This window comes from Colossoma macropomum, unplaced genomic scaffold (assembly GCF_904425465.1).
Source record: "Colossoma macropomum unplaced genomic scaffold, Colossoma_macropomum, whole genome shotgun sequence".
NCBI classification, from domain to species: domain Eukaryota; kingdom Metazoa; phylum Chordata; class Actinopteri; order Characiformes; family Serrasalmidae; genus Colossoma; species Colossoma macropomum.
This window is the reverse complement of record NW_023494791.1, coordinates 21847570-21870401: the sequence shown is the minus strand read 5'-3', so window position 1 is coordinate 21870401 and position 22832 is coordinate 21847570. Positions and strand designations below refer to the sequence as shown.

The 22832-nt window shown below is 39.5% G+C and overlaps 2 protein-coding genes across 7 annotated transcripts in view; one reads left to right on the top strand and one right to left on the bottom strand.

Moving 5' to 3' along the window:
• Positions 1 to 4898, top strand: part of pgbd5 (piggyBac transposable element derived 5) — a 38186-nt gene extending 33288 nt beyond the window's left edge. The window contains exons 7-8 of one of the 2 annotated variants that reach the window (XR_005007431.1): positions 2119 to 4059; positions 4529 to 4898. Coding sequence is in view for 1 of the 2 variants with exons in the window: in XM_036574407.1 (XP_036430300.1) it covers positions 2119 to 2314 (196 nt within the window). In the remaining variant the exon portion in view is untranslated. Of the gene's footprint in view, positions 1 to 2118 lie in introns of both variants that reach the window. The other variant, XM_036574407.1, reaches the window with a different exon arrangement.
• Positions 4899 to 7535: 2637 nt separating this feature from the next.
• The window catches only part of galnt2 (UDP-N-acetyl-alpha-D-galactosamine:polypeptide N-acetylgalactosaminyltransferase 2), a 105351-nt gene continuing 90054 nt past the window's right edge, over positions 7536 to 22832 (bottom strand). For 3 of the 5 annotated variants that reach the window (XM_036574402.1, XM_036574404.1, XM_036574405.1), the window contains 9 exons: positions 21477 to 21564; positions 18721 to 18808; positions 17562 to 17665; positions 14181 to 14307; positions 13195 to 13287; positions 12959 to 13042; positions 12534 to 12678; positions 11551 to 11670; positions 7536 to 10462 (listed from right to left, as the gene is read on the bottom strand). In XM_036574402.1, coding sequence (XP_036430295.1) covers positions 10307 to 10462; positions 11551 to 11670; positions 12534 to 12678; positions 12959 to 13042; positions 13195 to 13287; positions 14181 to 14307; positions 17562 to 17665; positions 18721 to 18808; positions 21477 to 21564 — 1005 coding nt within the window. In that variant the 3' untranslated portion in view covers positions 7536 to 10306. The remainder of the gene's footprint in view (positions 10463 to 11550; positions 11671 to 12533; positions 12679 to 12958; positions 13043 to 13194; positions 13288 to 14180; positions 14308 to 17561; positions 17666 to 18720; positions 18809 to 21476; positions 21565 to 22832) is intronic. The other 2 variants (XM_036574403.1, XM_036574406.1) reach the window with 1 other exon arrangement.

Below are 22832 nucleotides of genomic sequence, written 5' to 3'. Positions count from 1 at the left end.
ATTGGGAGTGCACTGCAGGAATGTTTGGGTTTAGAGGCGGGGCTGTGAAAGAAACCAGGTGGGCTGGGCTGCTGTGTTTTTAGAGCTAGCATATGTTAGCTACCAGGAAATATGGAGAGTGACAGAATCAAACGGCACATGCAACTTTGAGGTCTTACGAGGTCGAAGATTTTCTCCACTATAGCCATATCTTCGACGAGGGAGCGAATTTCTGATTAGGCAGTGCGTCTTGAGCCTCAGCAGTATGAGCCACTGACTCAAGCCGCTGAAGAGTTAAAGTAGTGCCGGAAAATGATTAACAGTGAGCGGCAGAGGCGTCTGAACAGTACAACGTTCCCTGAAACTGTGACAGCTTGCTTTTAATTATCTGTTCAGCAGGTCCATATTTGAGATAACCCGAGTCCTGATTTCTTGCATGCACTGAATTCCGAAAGAATAAAGTGGATTTTTATGAACTCTGTCTAAGTTCCGTTCATCAAGCTATGAAAAAACATACTTCTATTAGGCCATTAGGGTAACATTTCTTTCTATACAGGTGCACTTGTGGGCACTGTACAAATCTCTCACTGGTTGAGAACATTTGCAGTAGGGTGGTGGGAGTATGTTAAAAGTTAATGCAGAAAAAAAAGCTAACCCAACCTTTGTAGCCTAAGCTAGTTAGCTTATGCTAGCCGTTTACTAGCATTACCAGCATCACAGCCTAGCTTTTTGCATGCTGCCTGTTTGATTGCAAGCACAGTAGTATAACAGGGAGACTGTATCGTACCAAACAAGTTGTTCACAGACCAGGTTGGACGTACACAGCCCCACTGGTCATCCAGGGTTTGCTGCAGTGGCCCTAAGTCCTTACATTCTGCAAGCTGTTCATGGCCTTTATCAGCAGTTCTATGGAGACTTGCAAGAATCCTCACTTAATCGGTCCGTCAGGTTACCTAATCATACGTTGAACGTTATCAGTATAAGGCTAGTTAAGTCTAAAAGGCGAAAAACTACAATATCATCAAATACACTAATAATTACTAATAATAATTAAGTAGAACACTAAATTATATGCTAAATGGGATGAGACGTTATGTATGGAAAAACATCCAAAACAGCGCCGATGTTCTCCCTCGCTCTAGACTTGTATGGTTTCATATTTATGAGCACGGCATGAGCAGAACCATCTCTCTACATGGCTCTGTGCACAAGTAGGGCGTCATCAGGGGGTGGTAACGTTGGTTGACTGATTTGCACACTGTGACGTGTCACATACTTTGGTATGAAGACATGTCATCCGCGCCTATAGCAGAGTTGAACCAGAGGGCTGCTGCAGAGGCCGAACTGACCACGATAAAATTAACTTTTTACAGGTTGGAAAGATGTGTTCACATTTCGAGCAAGGCTGTTGTATATTGTTATTACAGAACAATGCATTTCAGCTATTAATGAAAAAAGGTCTTATGGTGTAGTTACCGTTTAATAGATTATTGGATTGTGATAAGCACAAAATGCAACTTCTAAGACTGAACTTTGGAAGTGTGGAAAAATATCCCTGTAGATTTCTTTGAAAAACTGAAAGCAAGTCTCCCAAAAAGAATGGAGGCTGCAATAAAGGCAAAGTGTGGGCACATTAAATACTAAAAAACTAATATAACAATGTGCATTTAATGACCGTTTTGACTGGAGATTGAATAAATGATGGGTGGTTTTGGATTTTTTGCACAGTATTGTACAGTGTAAGAATTTTTTTTCATAGCTTTTTTGATGATCTTTATCAAAGGTGCCAATAATTCCGGAGGGTACTGCATCCCCAAAAATGTCTCACCCAGTAGTGATAGTGACTGTAGCTGAAATAGATGAATATGAGGTGTATTAAACCCTTAAACTCTATATTTGTGGATGCGAATGTAGCCAACACTTTAATTTACCCACTCTCATAACTATATAACATACATATTAGTTTCATAGTTGTTGCTGAATAATAAATCTTAACATTCACTCACTCTTATAACCTACTTATAACTCCATCATTTTGTATTGCTTTCTATTTATTACTGAATAATGAGCCTTTTTATGTGCCTATTAAAGAAGTTTTAGGGGTTAAAAAGGACAATGTATTTTAAATTGCAAATGCAGGTACTTCATTTTCCACAAGCCCAATAAGACGTGGCAGCAGGTGTTCTGGCTGACCATCAGCATCGCCATCAACAATGCCTACATCCTCTACAAGATGTCTGACGCCTACCACAGCAAACGCTACAGCCGTGCTCAGTTCGGAGAGAGGCTGGTCAAGGAGCTTCTGGACTTAGACGACTGCTCACCTACCCAGTGAAGTGACCAAATGCTGTCTAACATAAACAAACACACACACACACATATATTGGTAAACACAGCCAACTATTCACTGATACAGCAACAGTTACTGAGCTTCAGCACATTAGGCTCTCAATAATGACATTTAAACACCTTCTGTCTGTGATACACTGAAACCTGTGCCAAGTCTGGTTTCCAAAAGGTACATTTATATCTAAACCTGGGTTCATATTTAACGCCGCAGTCTTTCTACAATAAGGCTCCTCCTCCTGCAGCCCTGTACATAAACCATTCATCTATCTCTGTGTTCCCTTCTGCTGCATGATGAAAATGAAGATGTGCCCTTGTAAATGTGCAATGATTTTTATAACCAGAGTGACGTAGTGTCTGTGTAGTTTGAACCCTGAGGTAAAACGTTTTGTGGATTAGCTCTGTATGTCGGCAGCATATCGACCGTAACATGCAGCACTGGCAAAAACACTCACAGCGATTAATATCCTAATCAGCAAAAGGAGAATGTAGTGCCATTTATCAGTTAGATTCCAGCTTTTGTTGAAAGGGAAACGTCAGTCTTCCCAAATATCTTGTCTTTTTTCTCAATATAGTTAAATATCTACGGTTTCTCATGAAGATCTCTTACTGATGCAACCTTATTTATGAAGTTGCCACTTTTTAAGTAAAGTGGCTCTTTACTTTGTCCAGTAACTACTGAAGTGTAATATCTGTGACAAAACCGATGCACTTTCCCCCCTTGTATTTTTGCACTTTTGATTCCAAGGGAAATGTACAGTACATACCAAAATGACATCATAACCCCAAAATAAACATTTAAACAATACCACACTGACTAAGAGGCATATGGACAGACGTGGCTCCTTTATTTTCCATGTCCTCTCCAGTTATCTTTTACACGTCCTGGAATTCGAGGCCAGAGAAGAATGACCTTCTTCTCTTTCCTCCACAGACCAACACAGAATGGAGATACACATCCTCGCGTTTTGTGTGCGTATGATGTCGGGGGTCAATGTAAATGTGATCTTTCGGCTGAATGAAGTTATTATTCCAGCTTATGAGTCTATTAGAAAAAGAGAGACCAATGTGGAGGTTACTAAACGGCATTGAAAAGCAGTCTTTTTAAAATGACGCGCATAATAAATCATTTCAGCTCGTCAGTGAGCTGCTCTGTCCTACACTTTAAGCACTGATGAAATCTGCCCTTGAGTTCTGACAGGAATGTGACAGGCAGTTTCTTTTTATCTGTATGAATCGTTTGACAGAAGTAATGCCATATGAAACCAAATCAGAGGAATATTGGTTAAAGCCATCTTTAGGCTCTTTAGAATTACCGCAAAGCCAGTGTTTAAGCTTTGGTTCGTCCCCTCAGGTAGTAACGTCCCTGCCTCCATATCACTGTGCTACGGCCACCTATGCCACTGACCTTTCTTTTGATCAGTGATCAGTGGATGCACTCTGAAATACTATTTTGGTTCCATATAAATGAGTAAAAAGTAGATGCATGGCAAATGAGCTGCAGTTTATGTATTTATTTATGTTTTTCAGAGCAACTGTTAGTTGTTATTGTGAGAGCGATCACCTTTGACATACTTCGCATTACGACTGGACATGCGGGAAATAACGGACTCTAATTGGACCCAAGCCATACCGAGTGCTCACTTCTCATCTGCTTTGCACTCAGTAGTTGAAGGTGATTCCAGACAGCAGATTCCCATCTACTCCTGCTCTTCTGGCCAATATCGCCATTTGGTGAGAAAACTGACAGCATGCATAGGAAATAATTATCACACATTCTTATTCAGTCCGTTCTGGTACTGTTCAAGCTTGTGCATGCACTTTCAGAGTTTCATGTCCAGTCTGTACAAAAGCGCAATATTTTCATTGAGGTTATACAGTATATTTGGCCTATTTTGTACTTGTATCTTTTGTTGGGAATCGAGAGAAATGTTTATCCTTTTCTAGATGTCTTTTTTGAGATATACTTTTAATGGAACTAGTAATGCTTCATTAATGATCTGTGATTATGTTGTGTACATTTCTGTTCTTCTTTTTGTGATTGTTGTACATATTGGGTTCAGTATAGCTTCCACTTCACATCGATGTTTTTTGTACTAACCAACTGCGTTTTCAGTAATCTTATCTAAACGGTGACGACTGCCACTCCTGCTTCTCTACTAATGATGCAATGGATGATTCGCAAAACTGTAACGTTTTCCAGAGCAACTGTATGGGGTCACTACCACACTTCCTGTCTGCGGTTTGGATGGAATTGCCTTTTGTCGGGTGTGTACGGAGCGTGAGAAAGAAAATGGACTTCAGTGGTAGGAGATTGGGACTAGTCCGACTTCTGTGGTGTGACTCTCCTCTCCTTTCCTCTCCTTGTGAGGACTTTGTCCTGGGCAACCTCAGGGTTTTGTAACTACGACGATGTACTGTAGTGCAATAGATGTTATATTGTAGGAGAAAGAAAGTAGACACTGGTTTGGGTGCTTTAAAAAAAATAAAGTGATAACTTAGAAAACTTAGCATTTGCAAAACGAGTGAGAAACTGATCTGTACTGTTGCTGTTCATCAGCAGCCTCAAAAAAAAAAAAGTTCTCTCAGGCTGGTGACTAGCAAGCTAGTGAGCGTCTTTATGTGAGGGGGAAAAAAAAAATACACAGTTGCTTATGACCCGGTCATTTATACTGGACCAAAATTTGTCAAAAAATAACCGCTTAACACAACAGGAACTCACTCTTGTACAGAATCTGTATCTATGAACTTACACAGCGATGTATGAATGTTGTGAATGTAATGTTTCTTGCTGTAAAAGCCTTCAGTGTCCTTTCCTTCGTCTTTCCACTGTGAGTGTTGATGAATAACCTGTATGAGTGTATTTGTCTGCTTGTGTGCTGATGTTACCTGTAATGTTATCTTCACCCTCTCAGTGACTGCACCACCTGTCTGACCACCACACTGACCTTCTTGCTTCGTCCTTTCTCTCTTTTCCTGTCAGTGTAAGTTTACATCACTTTGCACACTAATAAATGTTCATGATTTTTTTTTAAAACACCATTTCGTTAAAAGTGACCACTGTGTGAATCTGTTATTTGCTCTTATGATAAAGGATCTTCATATAAATGTTCTATTACTACACTGCAATATCCTGATTATGCAAATGCTAAAGAGACCAGCTTTGCTGGGAGAAAAGGGTGAATACTGAGTGAATTCTGATAAGCAACATTTTTTTTTGTTGCCAACAAGTCCAGTGACATGCCTGCATCTCTGGCAGTCGTATCTTAGTGACCTACATCCTACGCATTGGTTCAGAGATGTGCACAAATACTGGCAAGAGCTTTGTAGCTTTGGTTTGCCCATGTTCAGTTTCTCTTCACACTAGTTTAGAGTCAAACTGCTGTACCAAAAATGGAGAACAAGCACTGATATGGGAATTAAGGACTGATGCTGATATCTGATATTTTTCATGTGCATATCTGCTGACGCCAGTACATAAATATTTATAAACTGTAGAAAGATCCACCTGGATTAGCATTACAGAGGAATCTGAAATAGATTTTTACAGGGTTAGAAATGCAGTAAAATTAATATAATACAGAAATTTTACAGTGGAGCATCACTTAAGTACTCTGCTCTTCTGGAGTTCAGTCAATACATCTGTAAATATCGGTTTGTAATATCTGTCCAATCTATACAGCCGTCCATGCTGAGCAAATATCAAACATCATTGTGCATCACATTCAAACCATTGGGATTTAAAGAGAATTAATGAGAAACAGCCTCTATCACAGCCTAATGGATTGTAAAATCCACTGTTTTAAACTTTGGTCAATACCAATAAAAGATAATAATAAAGGATAATAATAAATGTTCCTTTTAAATATTAGGTAAGTAGCTCCATCTCTTATTATTTCTCATTTCCAGCATGGGCGGTTATGGCCTGTGAAGGGTTGGCATCAAATAGCTTCTTGTTCATCACTGATATCCTATTGTGCCTCTATCATCACCCTTTGCTTTCCAGTGAATAAGAGCCAGGTTATTGATGCCCAGAGGAGGTTTTGTCCAGCAGGGGGAATGTGGCACTCAGCAACGCCACAGCAATGCAGAGGAAGGATCCACTGATACAGTTCTATGCAGAAGTTTGGGTACTGGTAAAATGACATATATTGTTGATTGAAGTGAAAATAAGTTAATACATCTACAGAGAACAGACTTTTGCACATTTTAATGCACAACTACTGTTCAATGGCAGAATTTATCATTCTGCAAATATAAATAAAACATACGCTGGCTGATCAAAAATTATGGCACATTTTATATGCTTCATTTTTTCCATTATGATAAACCAGAGGTGCACAGCTCCAGTTCTGGAGGGCCAGTGTCCACTAAAGTTTGGAGGTTTCCCTAAACTAACACCCATTAAACCTGGCAATTAACAGATAAGTTGTAATCTGGTGTGTCTGAGGAGGTAACTCACCAAACTGTGTTGGCCCTTTAGGACAAGAATTGTGCACCCCTGTGTTAAACTCAGCAAATAAATAGGAACTGTGCACTAAAATATGCAGAAAAATATTGTGTTCTCTGTAGAGGGTGTGTTAACTTATTTTCACTAAAAAAAATCAACATGTAATTTGACCAGGGTGTGGTCTTGGTGTTATGGATTTAAATAAATAAACAAACAACAAAAAAAAGTCTGCCAATGCTAACATGAACACAAACTGCCTTTGGGTTGAAGAGGGGAGATACTTTACATGTAAACACTGCATTTTCATTTTCTTCCCCTCAACAGCACTTTTTCTATCAGCAAAATAGAGCTTTAAAAGTGCTCATCAGGCTGCAATTCTAAAAAAAAAAAACACACTCCACAGACTCTCAGTAACATGTCATATGAGGGTTAGGGTTAGGGTAAGGTTGGGTAAGGTTGGTTTTGCATTATGGAAGTAACAATAATACATCTAATTAATGTGAGTAATGTATCAATAGAACATCTATAAGAAATTTACTGTGTTGGGAATCTGTGTATTCAGATGCTTCACTACTGCTGCTTCACTGACATGTTGTTGATGTGTTACTGATAATCTGTTAAGAGTTTATTAATCATCTACAATGAACCACTCCAAATAAAGTGTTACCAAAAACAAACACAATCACCAAGTAATACAGATGTTCACTCATGATTATTTATCATACGTTTAAACGTGGATAATTACAACAAACACCGCTGATTATATATATAAAGTTTTATTTAAGTTAATTTTTTTTCCTCATTCAAAGTAAACCTTTTGCCATATCTATAAAACAATGAACAAATACAAGCGCTGTACAGTTGACCAAATCACTATTAACTGCAACTGTATGTGTATATATGTACATGCATGGACATACATTTTGTATATACACACATATACACTTGTACAACTGTTGACCCCATGATGTCTCCCTTGCCGTTAATTGTAACGTCAAGACTTAGAGGAACCAAAAATAAGAAAGAAAATAAAAAACTACCCAAAATTATTATGCCTAAGTAAATGGGGGAGGGGATTTGGTGGGGTTGCATGTCCTTCATCACATCAGTCAATGACACTGTCCTATACTTGAACTATGCTGAGACAAATGAACCAACAGTAAATAACTTTGGCACACTGTGCTATGTAAACACTTCGTCCAAATCAGAGATTAGTCATCATCGTCGTCATCATCATCAAGGTATTTCTCAGAATTTGGCCCAACTCCAGGATATCCAATGAAGGTTTCCTCCCATAGCAAAGCACAAAACACTCTGTTTCAGTCACTGCACAAATGTTGGCATCGTGATGACAAAATGATTATAGGCAATTGTAGTTCACTGGCTTCTCCATTTTAACTGGCGAAAGGTGGCTTCAAGGTCAACGGCAAAGTTTAATACAAGTACATCTTCTCTTTTGCCATTTCTGAACTGCTGCTCTGGGCACTGTTAGGCTGAGAGAGATCAGCATCTCGCAATACGTCACTACAGCAAGTCTTATTTCACTTGGAAAGAAACCCAGGCAGGTTTTCTTGTTTCCACAAATTGCTCAACCTTAACCTGGAGCTTCTCCGGACAGTCACTGCCCGCTAACATCTGCAAGCTAAAGGCAGCACTTGTGTTTTCAGTGTCCTCAAGTTCATGTCCAAGGACCTATGATCCTCTGTATCTGGAAGAACACACAGGGTGTGTAGTGGAGACAAAACATATGCAGGACAGGACTAACATGAACATGGCGATTACAGTATGTCAGACTCATTGTGTCTAGTCTAGAATAAATTACAGAATGCTACAGGGCTATCCTGACTCTGAAAATGTGAAACAAAAGATATCTGCTTCCCAAGAACTAATTAGCATCACAGCATCATGTGAAGTACCGTAGTCGAAGCTATGAACAAGCCGAGAAGAGTCTTGTAGAGGAGGAAAACATGGCAACATGATTGTGAGATTCACACCTGTGACAGAGACAGACAGATGCTTTCCAAGTCCAGTTGAGTAACAGCGGCTTCTAGCCCAGACGCACATGCTGAGAGCTGGTCAGTCGCCCTTTCGGTTTACAGTAGCATGGATATAGTCAAAGGCTATGGATGTAGTCACCCCATATCGCTCAACAATTGAAAACTAGGTTAACAAGAAATTATCAAGTAACAACACCATGTGCAATACACAAAATTAAACATGTCCGACACCGCCTTGCGCTAGGAAGCTCATGATCAGAATTAATACAATAACTACTAGGACTGTGATGTAAGAATAAACAAGTTTGTGCAAGCAACAAGAAAACGTTCCTGTCACTGGAATTCTGTTTTATCATATGACCAACACATTAACGCTTCTGCAGGAGGTTAATATGATATTACCCCCCGGACACTGACAAAGAGTGGGGGGAAAAAAAAAACATTTCAGAAGAAAACTGTTACAGTTACCATGTTGACTTGATTATTCCACATAATGCAATTATCAAAAACTATGAAGTATCGCTAGAACTAGAATATCTCAATGACAGGAAAATGGTCTGATTACATGAAGGGGGGAAAAAGTGAAGGACAACCAGAAAAACTCTGTTAGCAAATGGGGGGCAGATGCTGAATAGTAGCAGCCAGTGCTACAAGGTGTGGGGTCCAGCAGCAGCACCCTGTTCCACACCTCAGTTCCCCTCCGAAACGCTCCAGAGGCCCAAAGAGGAAGCAGTTCAAATCTTTACACATTGCACCTTCAAGACGCAAGACAGACGAATGAAAATTTGACAGAAACTATAGAAAAAAAATACATAAAACTGAAAACAAATCTGGCCTCTGATTTTTTTGTGTGGATACTGTTTACTGTGTACAACAGACAGTTTAAAAAAAAAAAACGAGGCCTGGAGACTCTCCACAGTCTTAAGTGTGCGTGAAAGTGCACACGTACAGCACACGCATGTCCTCCCTCATCCCTGCGGAAGAGACAAAAAGCAAAGAAAGCTGACGTGAAACGGTCTTCATTAGAATTCCAGACACACGGCGCGCGGGCAGGGAGCCTCGGGGAGTCACTTACATTCGACAATATTGGTTACGTGAAACGAAAAGAACAGCAGAGTAAGTCACCTTTGTTTAAAGGAAAAAAGTGATGGAAAAAAAATGAAACATGAAAAAAGTAAATCAGGAAAAAAAAACGGCAACAACAGAAATCAGATCCTTTTGGCTGGCGTCAGAAACAGGAAGGAAAACCTCTTTTTGTTGTTTTTTTTTTTTTTAAATTAAAGTTTAGATTCACTTTCCAATAGCTGGACCAAAAAAATGAAACGGTGAGGTATATAGTTGGATGGAAAAAGTCATTGTGTTTGTTTTTGTCGTCCGTTAGCGTGGCCCCATGGCCCCTGGGGGCTGTGAGCAGGCAGACTGCGTTTGGGGCAGTGTTCCTCAGACAGCAGTGCGCTGACCCCCGAGTTCGGGGGGAGGGGCTGCTCTGGGACCTGGGGAAGGGATAGGGCAGGGGGGAAGGGGGAAGACAGGACTAGGGCTGCAAGTTGAGCGTGAACTTCCACTGCTGGGTGAGGGAGGGGCTGCACACCTCCACCGTCAGACCCCCGCTGCGGGCGCTCCGGCTGTCCAGACACAGGTTACTGCCCACGTGCCGCAGCTTAGAGTTATTTTCAATCTGCTCCCATTTCTGTAACGGAGACATAAACAGAGGATGAGTCATCAGCTTCACCAAGACCTTCATGACACATCAAGTATCAAGTAATTCCGGTTGAACAAGAGAAGCTGAGCTTTCTGATGATTTGTTAGGGTCATACTTTTCTGTGCAATCCCAGGTCCAACCAACACTTCTACAGAGTGCCCACATATATACCCACTACACATCATAGTGCAGGGATTGTCAACTGGCTGACCACAGCCCAGCAAAGTATTTCAGTGGAATAAACAGAGCACTTGAAAAAATGGTGTAGCAAAGCCGATGAACACATGTAAGCCGTTCTGTGCTGCGGTTTATACAATCACATACATTTATGTTAACGACTTTCGCCGAAGGCAGCTGCAGGGCTAGATTTCATATATTTTCATAGATTTTACATTTTTTTTATCCGAGTAGTGAAGTGAACATGGCTTGTTACAAAAAGAGGGAGAACTGCATTTTTCTTCCCACTTCAAGTTCAAAACTGATGTGTCTCATCTGTTCAGAGTCTGTGTCTCTCGTCAAAAATGGAAACATTGTCAGCTCCTCTGTAAGTCAGATCACTTCAGTTGATAACCAGTTCAAATAAAATAAACCCAGAGCTCAACATGAAATATCCACTTTTTACATTTACAAAGAAGTTTCTTCAAATAATAAATTCGCCTTTTTTTAACTCAAACTAGCCAATTGCCATACAGTGTTCAAGTGCTCATTAGATTATAAAAGTATGTTCAAAATAAAGCAGCTTATCAAAGTATATTTCATGGTCCTTATTTTATTAGTTGCCATGCACCCAATAAATAAGTCTGATTGAATGAGTCTATATCCCAGAATATTGCATTATTGCTATTTTGAGCTGGGCTCAGGCTTCATCATCACATTTTGGAGAGAGATGCTTCAAATACTAGTAGTCCTTCATATTCCCTTGTGTGGCAAAATGAGATGCCAGCCTTCTTCCTTTTGCTTGTGCTGTGCACCAGTAATCTACTCAACTCATCACTGAAATACTACCAGATGCAGCCGAGACAGCCAAACTCCTGGCGGCTGAACAGAGCGTGGCCAGGCTGGGTCACTTCACTGACCTGTCTGCTGTCGTTTTCCCTGCAGCCCTGCAGTTTGATCTGGGAACCCGCCGTGCGGTCCACCACAGTCAGACACAGGTCCATGTGCTTCACAGACTTGTCTTTAGTTAAGGCCCATTCCTGAGGAAATGAAGCAACAGGAGGAGACAATTACAACCTTTCAAATTAAGAGCAGAGCACTACTGGAGCTGGATCAGCTTTACTAGGAAGCTGTGTGATGTCACTTGTTGGTATTTGGCCAATGCGTATACAGTAAAATGTATCTATGTACTTGCCCACAAATTTTCACATATAGCCTGAATTGCAAAGCTGTAGCCTGGATGTTAAAATCAGTGTTATGGCACAGGCATCACACTCAACATTACCATGCTTCATGGCTGTGTCTATTGGCAGATTTTATTATTTTATTATTAGGTGAATAAGAACAGGACTATTAACACTGAGTATTTACAGTATAACTTAGCTAAACTGTGTGGATATGGTTTCTGTACCCCATCTGTGATTTTCAGGGTCACTGATAAAATCAATGTAAATAAAGCCCCATTCAAGATGGATTAGGCTGTTAAGGGGGCCTTCTGTTTACTACTGCTGAGGGAGCTTCAAGTTCACCCTATTCTGTAAAGTGCGAAAAACAGAGCTCCTTTAGCAATAGCAATAGAAGGACCCCCTTAACAACCAAATCCATTTTAAATGGTGCTTTATTTATCAGTGACCCGGAAAATGACAGACAATGTACAGAAACTATATCTCCACAGTTTAGCCACATTACACTGTAAATACTCAAAGCATTTAATCTTCGAGGGTTGTATTTCAGAACATACAATGTAAACTACAGCAGTACAAATTGCTGTGACAGTACAGTGCAGGTTTGCTTCAATATTGTCCCATATTCCCCTCTGAGTGTGAATGGACCCTTCAACCCCACCGCCAGCCATGTGCTCACCCAGTGCACTCCTGATGCCTATAACTGTACAGTACTGTACCTGCGCCCTGAATGATACCTGGTTGCCCCCTGCGTTGTGGCACTCATAGACCCCCACCACACCATCAGCAAAGTGCCCCAGTGTGTCTAGACAGTTCCCTCCCTGCTGCAGAGCTCCAAAGGCAATGTCCTGGTGGTCAGGGACCCTGAACAAGTGACAAACAACAGAAGAAAGTGAACACAGCTCTGTGCCTGTGAACAAAATAGCATATTAACTCATACCTCCAGGTCCTGTATTGCTTAAGCTGATTTCTTTACATACAAAATGACTGGAGTGCACAAAGAGACTCCACATGTGCAGATCATGTGAACCTGCTTTGTAGGTTAGGTGAAGCAGGCAATTTAAATTGTAAATGACAATTTAACTAGCTGAACTACAGCCACTTGCACAGCATGCACAGTAAAGTGAACTTCCTTAGATCTCACCGAAGCTCCGGGTAGACATTCTCGAGGTACCACTTGAACGGCTTGCAGCCCAACCTCTTCTTCATTTCCAGCCTGCTCTGAATACTGTTGGGCAACAACAAGTTTTTAAATCTTACAATTCAAAGCAAAGTGACCGAAAAGAACAGCAAAGAAAGAAAAGAACAGACCTCTCCTTTAACCAGAGCATTCAGTTTGACCTGAAATCTGACAGCAATCAGAAACAGGGTCATACTTACTTTCCGTAGGGCACGTTCCGCGCAGAAGGCACAGCGGCATAGTAAAAATTCTTGAAATCATCCATCCAGACTTCTGCTGCTCGCCTGGTGTTCCTGCAGGGGACAGATGGACACCCACCAGCAGGGCAGAGAGGTCAAGCTTTTATTGCTTGACAGGCCTTAATCGCATGTTGGCAATTTGTTCTACTAACTTTGCTCTAACAGCCAGTTTTAGCTAAGTGAAACTGTAAACTTGATGTATTGAAGGGAAATGGCTAGAATCCAGATTAATGATAAAGCACCATGGGCTCTGTTTCCATATTCGCTTCCCTGTGCTATCATGTTTAGCATATTCCTGAGGATTTAAGAGACACAGGACTACAGCCAGTCCACTTGGTGCGCATCCTGCCACACACGGAAGGAGATCTTTCATCTATGAAGAACACACACAGTGAGATACTGAGGCTGTGCATATGTGCACATTAGTTGGAGGAGTTTAGTGTTCAGATCTACTATGTATCTGTGGCCAGTTTCCACTTCCAGCCACTGGGTGGAGCACATCAACTGAGCCATGCTGCACTCTAGGCACCATTTTGTTTGATAAAATCTCAGCTCCACTGAATAATCAATTTATATATGGCTTAGATTTGCGTTTTCTGACCCCTCTCTGCCTGCTACACTTTAAAGGACTTGAAAGCTTAGGTCTTTTAGAAGAACACATGAAATACTGTATAGGTTTACTTCAAAAACATCTCTATTTCTTTTTAATAACTGCAGTGCTTCTCAATCCTGGTACTGGCCCTGCACCGGTTAGTGCTCTCCTTGCTACAATAAACCTGATTCATCAGGGCTGATTTATCAGTTCATTAACTGATTTATAACTAACTAGTTAATAAACTATGCAGGGCTGTGGTACCCTAGGACCAGAAGTGAGAAATACTTGACTGTACCAAGCACAGAGTACAGAAAGCTTCAACTCTGTTTCAGGCACAGTGTGCAGCAGTTACCTGGCGAACACTGTGCCGCTGCCTCCAGGAAAGGTGTACGGATGCTGCTTCCTGAAGACGTGTCCCACTCGACTGCAGGGAATGATCTCCAGACTGCCCCCACACTGCCACACACGGAAGGAGATCTCTGAAGAACACACACAGTTAGACAGTGAGGCTGTGGAGCTCATTCAGAGCACAGCTACAGCACATTCGGGCCCAAATATTTATAATATAACATTTTAATTTTTTTTATATATAGTTTATTATAAGGAGCTAAAACTTATATCAGCTACAATAATTTTACATGATCAAAACCTTCAACAATGATACTAATAACAGCAACATAACAGTGATATTGTTATTGTGTATATATATATATATATATATATATATATACACACACACACACACACACGCGCCCAAACTTTTGTATCCGACTGTAAAGACTGTAGATACTAGCATATAACACACACATACAAGCCATAATGACCCTGTGTGTAGTTAAAAATAGCAAAGGACGTTACAACTCCATGACACTGCAGTTCTCTCCACAGAGCTTCCCAGGCCTTCAGCCTGTTACATCTGTGAAAATGAAACTTTCCTCCAGTCTGCAGTGGAGGCATTATTTGCTGGATTCCTGTGACCTTTTCCAAACCCACCGCAGCTGTAATAAATGCTGCGTTTGTGAAATGAGTCAGGGCTTTTTCCCCTCATTCGGTATCCATCAATGCCACAGACATGATTCTAAATTTGAAAATGAGTCTACCTCATGGAGTCTTACACTGCACTATTTAACAGGCAGGCAGATCTGTGAGCCAGAAACACAGGAGGAAAAAAAAAGCAACAGATCTGCCATTATGACCTGAGTGGACAGTCAGACTGGGGAAAGCAGACGCGTGGGCTGGAAATTTCTTTCACAGGGACTTAAACTCTTCTGGGCAGCTTGAAAGATACACCCACTTTTAGGATGCAACTGCAATGTTGTCTTATACAGCCTTCTGCCCAACTCCACAAACCCTACAGGCCTCATTTAGATTTCTTGTCATTACACAGGGATGCAGCACCCACAGTGGACAACAGCACTTATAGCTCTGCTTTCCACAGCCTCGTTTGGTCTATAGTAGCAGTTCTATAGGACACAGTTACTCAAAGGACAGCTTTCCTTAGTTTTTACATATTTGAATAAAACTGAAAGCAGAAATTTCAGAGATCAAAAAGTGTTAAATAAATCAAAATGTTTACACTGTAGACTTTTTATAGCTCTTACAGATTATTTTAGAAATTACCCCTCTTTGTCTTCGTGCAGCCTTAGGTTCTCTTGGCATTCACTCAAGCAGCTTCATTAGAATGCTTTTCCAACAAAGCTGAAGTTCCACATATGCTCATTACACTTGAAAATAAAGGTTGCTAAATGGCTCTTGGTTTAGACATATGGTTTTAGGAAAACTCTTGAATTGGTTTACAACCTTTACAGAATCTTTAGATCTTTAGGATGACTTTTAACAAAGTTCTTCAACTCATCCAGTCCCAACAATTATTGGCACTCCTGGTAAAGATGAGTAAAAAGGGTTATAAAAGGTTTACCTTTGGGTAAGTTAGCTTAATCTTGCACTGACAAAATCCAACTTTTAACTGAAGTAAATTTATAATTTATTCTGAGATAAAAATAACAGTTATTTTTTCAATTTATATTTTACTTTAAGTTAATCAGAGTGTCTAGGAACTGTCAAGCAGTAATTAATGACTTCCTGTTTCATTGGAGTGTATATATATATATATATATATATATATATATATATATATATATAAAAACCAGAGAACACACATTTCAAACAAGGGAAAGTGTGTTGACCTTCATAAGTCAAGATATGGCTATAAAAAACTTCTACTCACCTGAAAATGCCCAAATCTACAGTTACAGCAATAATTAAAAAGTTCCAATCAACTAGAACTGTGACAAACACGCCTGGACAAGGACTAAAGTTTATTTTGCCCCCACACACAGTAAGGAGGATTGTTACACAGCTACAAAAAAGTAGCATCTTGGGGTCATCATGTCTCCAAAACTATCATCAGATGCCACCTCCATGCCAACAGATTACTTGGAAGGCTTGCCAGGAAAAAGCCTTTCCTGTCATCTAACCACAAACACAAGTGCCTGGAGTTTGCTAAACGCTACTGAACTTTTGACTCAAACTGTGTTCTATGGTCAGATGAAACGAAAATTGAGCTTCTTGGCAACAAACACTTCAGGTGGGTTTGGCATAAAAAGAAGGATGACTGCACTGCAAAGAACCTGATGCCCACTGTTGAGTATAGCGGAGGGCCTGTGATGTTGTGGGGCTGTTTATCCTCCAAAGGTCTTGGGAACCTCGTTAAGGTACATAGCATCATGGACTCATAAAATACCAGGATATTTTTAAATCAAAATCTGTCTGCCTCTGCCAAGAAACTAAAAACAGGTTATCACTGGATCTTCCAGCACGACAATGATCCAAAACATACATCCAGATCAATGCAAAAATGGTTTACTGAACACAAAATCATGGAGAGATTCTGTAAAGAGGAATGGTCTCAAATTCCCTGCTCGGTGTTCTCCAACCTTATAAGATGCTATAGGAGAAGAGTAAGTGCTGTTTTATTGGTAAAGGGAGATTGTACAAAGTGTTGAATGCAGAGGTGCCAATAATTGTGGCACATATGATACTGTTCAAAATAATTTTTACTTCATAAGAGATTTTTTCAAAAATAAATTTACTTAAATTATAGTTTTTTCAGTTTGAGATTAAGCTGATTCATCATAAGGTGAATTTCTTGTAACCCTCTTTTATCATCTTACCAGTGGTGCCAATAATTGTGGAGATGACTGTACATCTCATTTTTAAAAGAACCATCCACTCAAGGGTTCTTCTACAAAGGGTTATTCGAGGGGTCCTTAGTAAAGGCAATGGCTCTCTATAGAACCATGAACACTCAAAGAATCATCTGCATGCATAAGTTGTTCTTTGTATGGTCAAATGGTTCTTCTCTATGATGGGAAACCAGTAATAGTTCTTTAAAGAACCCGTTTAAAAATGTTTCAACTTAGCACCAAAAAGGCTTTCACTATTGAACTGAGTCAAAGAAGCCTTTTTAAGTACTACATAGAACCCTTTTTGCTAAGAGTGTATGGCACTGCTCCGAAAAACCCTCTCTGGCACCTTTATGTTTTTAAGAGCTTGTTTATGTTTGTCTTAGAAACAAATTGCAAGCATGTAAGCAGAAGCTTGTAGATAAGAACGTCTTTAAGATTATGGAAAACATAATCATGTCTGATTGATGTATCAGTGCTACTTCAAGTTGTGTCACGTTGGCCTGGGTGTAACAGCTGAACACAGACAGCACAGATTTTCCTCTCACCGAGATTTTCACCACCCCACACATCCATCATCATGTCGTATTTTCCCAGCTCCTCAAAGTAGCTTTTGTCCATGACGAAGAGGCCCCCAGCGATCATAGGAGTCCTAAGATATGGGAAAATCACATCGTATGGCTTGTTAAACAAAATGCCAATTCAAACATATCTTTTAACTGCCATGCCCTAGTTTCTAGTCTCACGTGTCTTTATTGTACAGAACCACTGCGCCTCAGAAGCAGTGCCTAGTAAGGACACCCTTATTCAGTCTGATTCTCCAAAATAACACTTTCACTTCCATTTGAGCTATCAAAGGAACATCACTTGTTAGCTAAAGATAAAAAGTTAGCTGATGCTGACAAGAGATTAAGAAACCTCTGTGAAGGTTTATGATGAGTCTCACACAAGGCGAATTTGCTCTTTTCTTTCTTTCCTCTTTCTCTCAAATGAGTTTTTATGCTCACATTATTTTCAACGGTTCAGTAATCATTGTCATCCTCATAAAATCTTTGAGTTGCAAAGTACTTTGATCACTGTGTTAAAAAAGCTTCATAAAGTCACTGCACCACTTCTAAACCAAGACACTGTAAATCCAGCGCCCACATCACACTATAATGCAGCTATTATATAACGCTTTTTAAAGGTATTTGCTGTGCTGTTTTCTTTTAGAGCAGAGACATCACTAGTCTTTGTTCCCTTGAGCTAATAATTATCCTTCCTCAGTCACTCCCTGGATGCCGATCCATTTACAAACACAAGCAAACACACGGCATCGCTGACAAAGAGCTTTCTGTAGCGTCTATTAAAATAATTTTAAGAGTGTGTTTGCCTTTCCAAATGAATTAATCTCATCTACAAGAGAGGATGTGTGACTCTGCATTCGACCCATAATGTGCGTTATTTATTATATCATTAAATTTGCAGTTGTTTGGAGAACAAGCATGATAATCAGTGTTATTCCACAGCGTTTGATATATTGCTGCTATCTCAGTTTGTGCTGACAGTGTTATTTCACATTATTAAATGCAATATTGGTGTAGCAATTAACAGCTTCCAGTTGAACATGCTATATATCATGATCTATGTTAATCTAAATGATAATTGAATTTACAGGCAGTTGCTAAAGCAGAAAATGAGGAAAAACCACAAACACAACAAGCTTACTTGATAGGGGCGATAGGGTTCCCTTGTCGTGCTCTTCTCTGTTCCAGAGTCATGTAGTCCCACTTAAAGACCAGATTCCAGTCAAAACCTGCAGAAATACATCAGATTAGAAATGAAAGTCATAATTTTCCCCATAGCTGGTGTGAAGAAAAAAATAGACCTCCAAGTTGTGCTGACCGAGGCCAGACATCGTGACTGCTCAGCCCACTGCCGCTGCACTGGGATAATTACCTATATGTCTTCCCGTGTCTAAAGATGGGACTGAGTTTTGGAGCTTTTCAGAGTAGAACTGTCCAGTCATGAAGTGTCTAAACCAATAATCATGAGCCTGAAGCAACCAATTACCACACATTAGATCTTATTGCAACTGATACGCCTTCACTAAAATTGGCCCACTGCAGGCTGACAAAACACATGGGGCATTAATTTAGAATAAACCTTTAAGAGGAGTTCAAATAAAACTGGTATAAATTATACTGTCACTGTTAATAATTCATGCATTATTAAATCATTAAGATGTAAAGAGAGTGACGATCTAGACAAACTTACTGATACAGAATTGTTCCCAGTAACTGTGCTAGGAACCATTTAAAGTGTTTTATTGGCTCTGAAAGCGACATCACTGTAAGTTATTACACTAAATGGTTATAAATATGCTGCCTGCTGTCTGAGACATTGATTAATGACAGTTGTGAGGTAAGATTTTGGCCTAAAACTTCTTTCCTGGTTATGTGGTACATGAAAGGCAAAACAGTCCATAAATAAAACATTTTTCTCAGAATTATCACTATTTTATCATTATCAACATTACATATAAAACTCAGAGGACACATGTTGATTCAGTGGATGTTCTGGATAGTCATTAAAATGGCTATATTTGCATTGTAGACAGTGTGAATCACCCCCACTGTAAAGAAATACGAGTTGGTCAGTTTCTCTAGAACATCAAACCACTCTGAACGACTTACATCCTAACGACTGAATTATGCAGAAAGTTTGAAAAATTGATGGAATTCCCCTTTAACAGCTCAGCTGAAAACAGAAATCAATGAGGCTTATTTGTGCTAAATACATCATGACTAGTTCAACAAACATTCAGACCATATTTTTATTTTACAGTGATTTAAGAACCAAAAAGACGGCCAAATCAGAGTGATTATCGATCTGAGAAAAAAATATACAAATAAAAATACAGACATCTGCTCCCTTCTCAGTGCCACCATCTGCTAAGGCTAATAGCTCTGGAGTGCTGTGGCCACCCCGGCTTTCAGGCTGGAAAAAGGACACTCTGACCACCCTGAACTTTCCTACAATACTGATGGTGCTCTGGCTCTCACAGCCCAGTTTAACAAACTCACACTCAGCCATTTTACTTGTTAGGAGAAAATAAAAGAGGAAAATAAAATGGCTGTGATAGGTTTAATCAGAACGTAGCCTTCGAGGGCAGTAAATGGAAGATAATGGGAATTTAATTTTAGCTCCCGCCCACCTCACAATTCCCTGCGGCCTCCTGCTGGGATGTGGCCTTCAATTTGGGAATTACATCAGGAAAGGAAATCGCAGTCTAATCAGTGTAATGTATGAAGAAGGAGGAGAGGACCAAACAGAATGGCAGAGCAGGGTGATATTTATGCAGTGTGTACTTGAGCTGGGTCTTATAACATCAAACCGCATGAGGGATCACACTCAGATACAGAGGCAATAGGATTCATTCCCCTAACTAAATCGATCAGTTCCTTTCAAAAGGGTTTTGCCTGTTTTTTCCCTAGTTTTCCTTTTTTTCCTGTCCTAAACAGAGGAGTCACAAGGGGCTTGTGATGAAGCATTTGCCCTTTTGCTTTTATTATAAGAATTTTTCAAAGAATGGGATTTCTGTTCTTTTACGAAATATAGAAAAATGTACAAAAAATTATTCAGAAACAACAAAGGAGACCCCGAACTGTTGAGCAGCTGAAATCCTATATCAAGCAAGAATGAAACATTTCACTTTAAAAAGTACAGCAATTGGTCTCATCAGTTCCCAAATGCTTACAGAGCGTTGATTAGAAGAGGAGGTGATGCAACACAGTGGTGAACAAGCTACTGTTCAAACTTTTTTGAAACATGTCGCTGGAATCAAATTCAACATATATTTAAAAAAAAAACAAAAACAATAATATTCCCTAGTTTCAACATTTGATAAGTTGGCTTTATACTACTGTCAATTAAATACAGTGTTTCAATGATCTGCACATTTTGCACAGCGTCTCAAATTTTTGGAAATGGGGTTGTATTTGCCATTTCCCTCTGGATTTATGATCTAATGCTTTGTTTTAAACAGTGATAAACAAGACTAACTCTAAAATGTCAGGAATCCACGGGAGTGTTGCAGAATTCTGGTGAAGTCTACAGCATTAACAAAAGACAAGCTTTCAAATATTAAATAAGGCTATGAATACAAACATACCGAATGAATACTTGAGTATTCTAATTATTTGGGCCAGCCCTAAGAAATGACTGTATGTTGTAATTAATCGTATACTACAAATACAGAAGACTAGGCAGAAAAACACAGGAGTACTTCATGTCTTTATCAACCTGCTAAGACTTTAAGGTTAATATAAGTGCACACAGGTGCACACAGACGTTCATACTGTACTACACAAGCCCTAACTGAATGATTTTCCAATGATACAAGAAGGGAAAAGCAAGGAGGGAGAGAAGAGACACACACAAAAGAAACATGCAGGAGTTCTGAAGAGAGAGGTTTTTTTTACCTCCTTTCAGATCAGCAGAGGCTCCAACATACTGGAAGTTGTCCATGTTAATGACATCAATGATGGGTGAGACGACACGTGTCTTGTCCTGCCAGTGAGAGATAAAAGGAGAAAGGAGGCCAGCGCTCGAGTCAGCACAAATCAACCATCAGGAACACAAGGAAGTTGTTCGTGACATTTCTCTAAAAAGAGGCTTGTTATTAGGATTGGGATTGTGACACTGCAGATAAGCAGATTAATGACAAACTAGTACCGATAAATCGTCTGATTTGTGTAAGAAAACTATATTCAGGAACGTGATGCTATTTTGAGTAACCAAACTGAAGGAGTAAAGCTCTGCTTAACTAGTCTATTTCACTTTCAAACATGTAAACTTTGTCATACACACCAGTTACTATTGTTCTTTGTTCTTATTTTTTGTTTCATAAAAGTCTGAAATCTTACATTTTTTTTTAAACTGTCATTTTTCCCTAAATTCCACTAACATTTGTGGTCATACATGACCATTTTCTAAGCTCTCTTTATTGCTTAGAATTAAAAAAGCTGTTTATATTTCTGTCCCTTTAAGATTAATATAAATGAATGACCGCTGTTATGATTGTCTACCCTGTATTGTGCCTCATTCAAAAAGTAGCATGGCCTGACACACTCCTAACTTCTGTAGGCAGAATATGTCTATTCATTAGGTTTTTGTGACATCAAAAAAACTAATCATTAAAAATGGGCTTAGCACTTCGCACTAATTTGGCAATTAAGGATTTTTTCTTGATTTTCAAGTCGACTGAAACTTTGAAAAAATACCTAATAAGCTACTATTTATTATTATATGTACTGTAAGTAAACAGCATAATATCAGAAAATACTAAACTCAGTAATATTTGTTTACTGAGAATGTTTTAAAGACATTTTTTTACATTTCTCAATTAACAAATTAATTAAGTAAACAACATATAACATGTAATATTATGACCTCCTCTACAGCAGCGGTTCCATAACTTACTACTGTGCCGTAACTCCTCAGACATCAAATTACTCCCTCTTGCTCCTTACACACACACTCATGCATATATGATGCATATGTAAGTCATTTGTAAGACATCTGTAAGACATTTAGCTTTGTAAAATCAATCACCCTTAAATTATTTAAACATGTTTATGATGCAATGACACATCACACCAGATATACTGAATAATACAGAAGAAATAAATGATGTTAGGGATGCTTGTAAGGCCTGTTTTCCAGGTGTTGTGGTACATTATGAAACTCATACAATGCTCAGAGCACAGGGCCGAGGAAGAGGAGAGAACTTTCTTCATTTGTAATCATAAATACAGCAGCACAGACAGTAATCAATA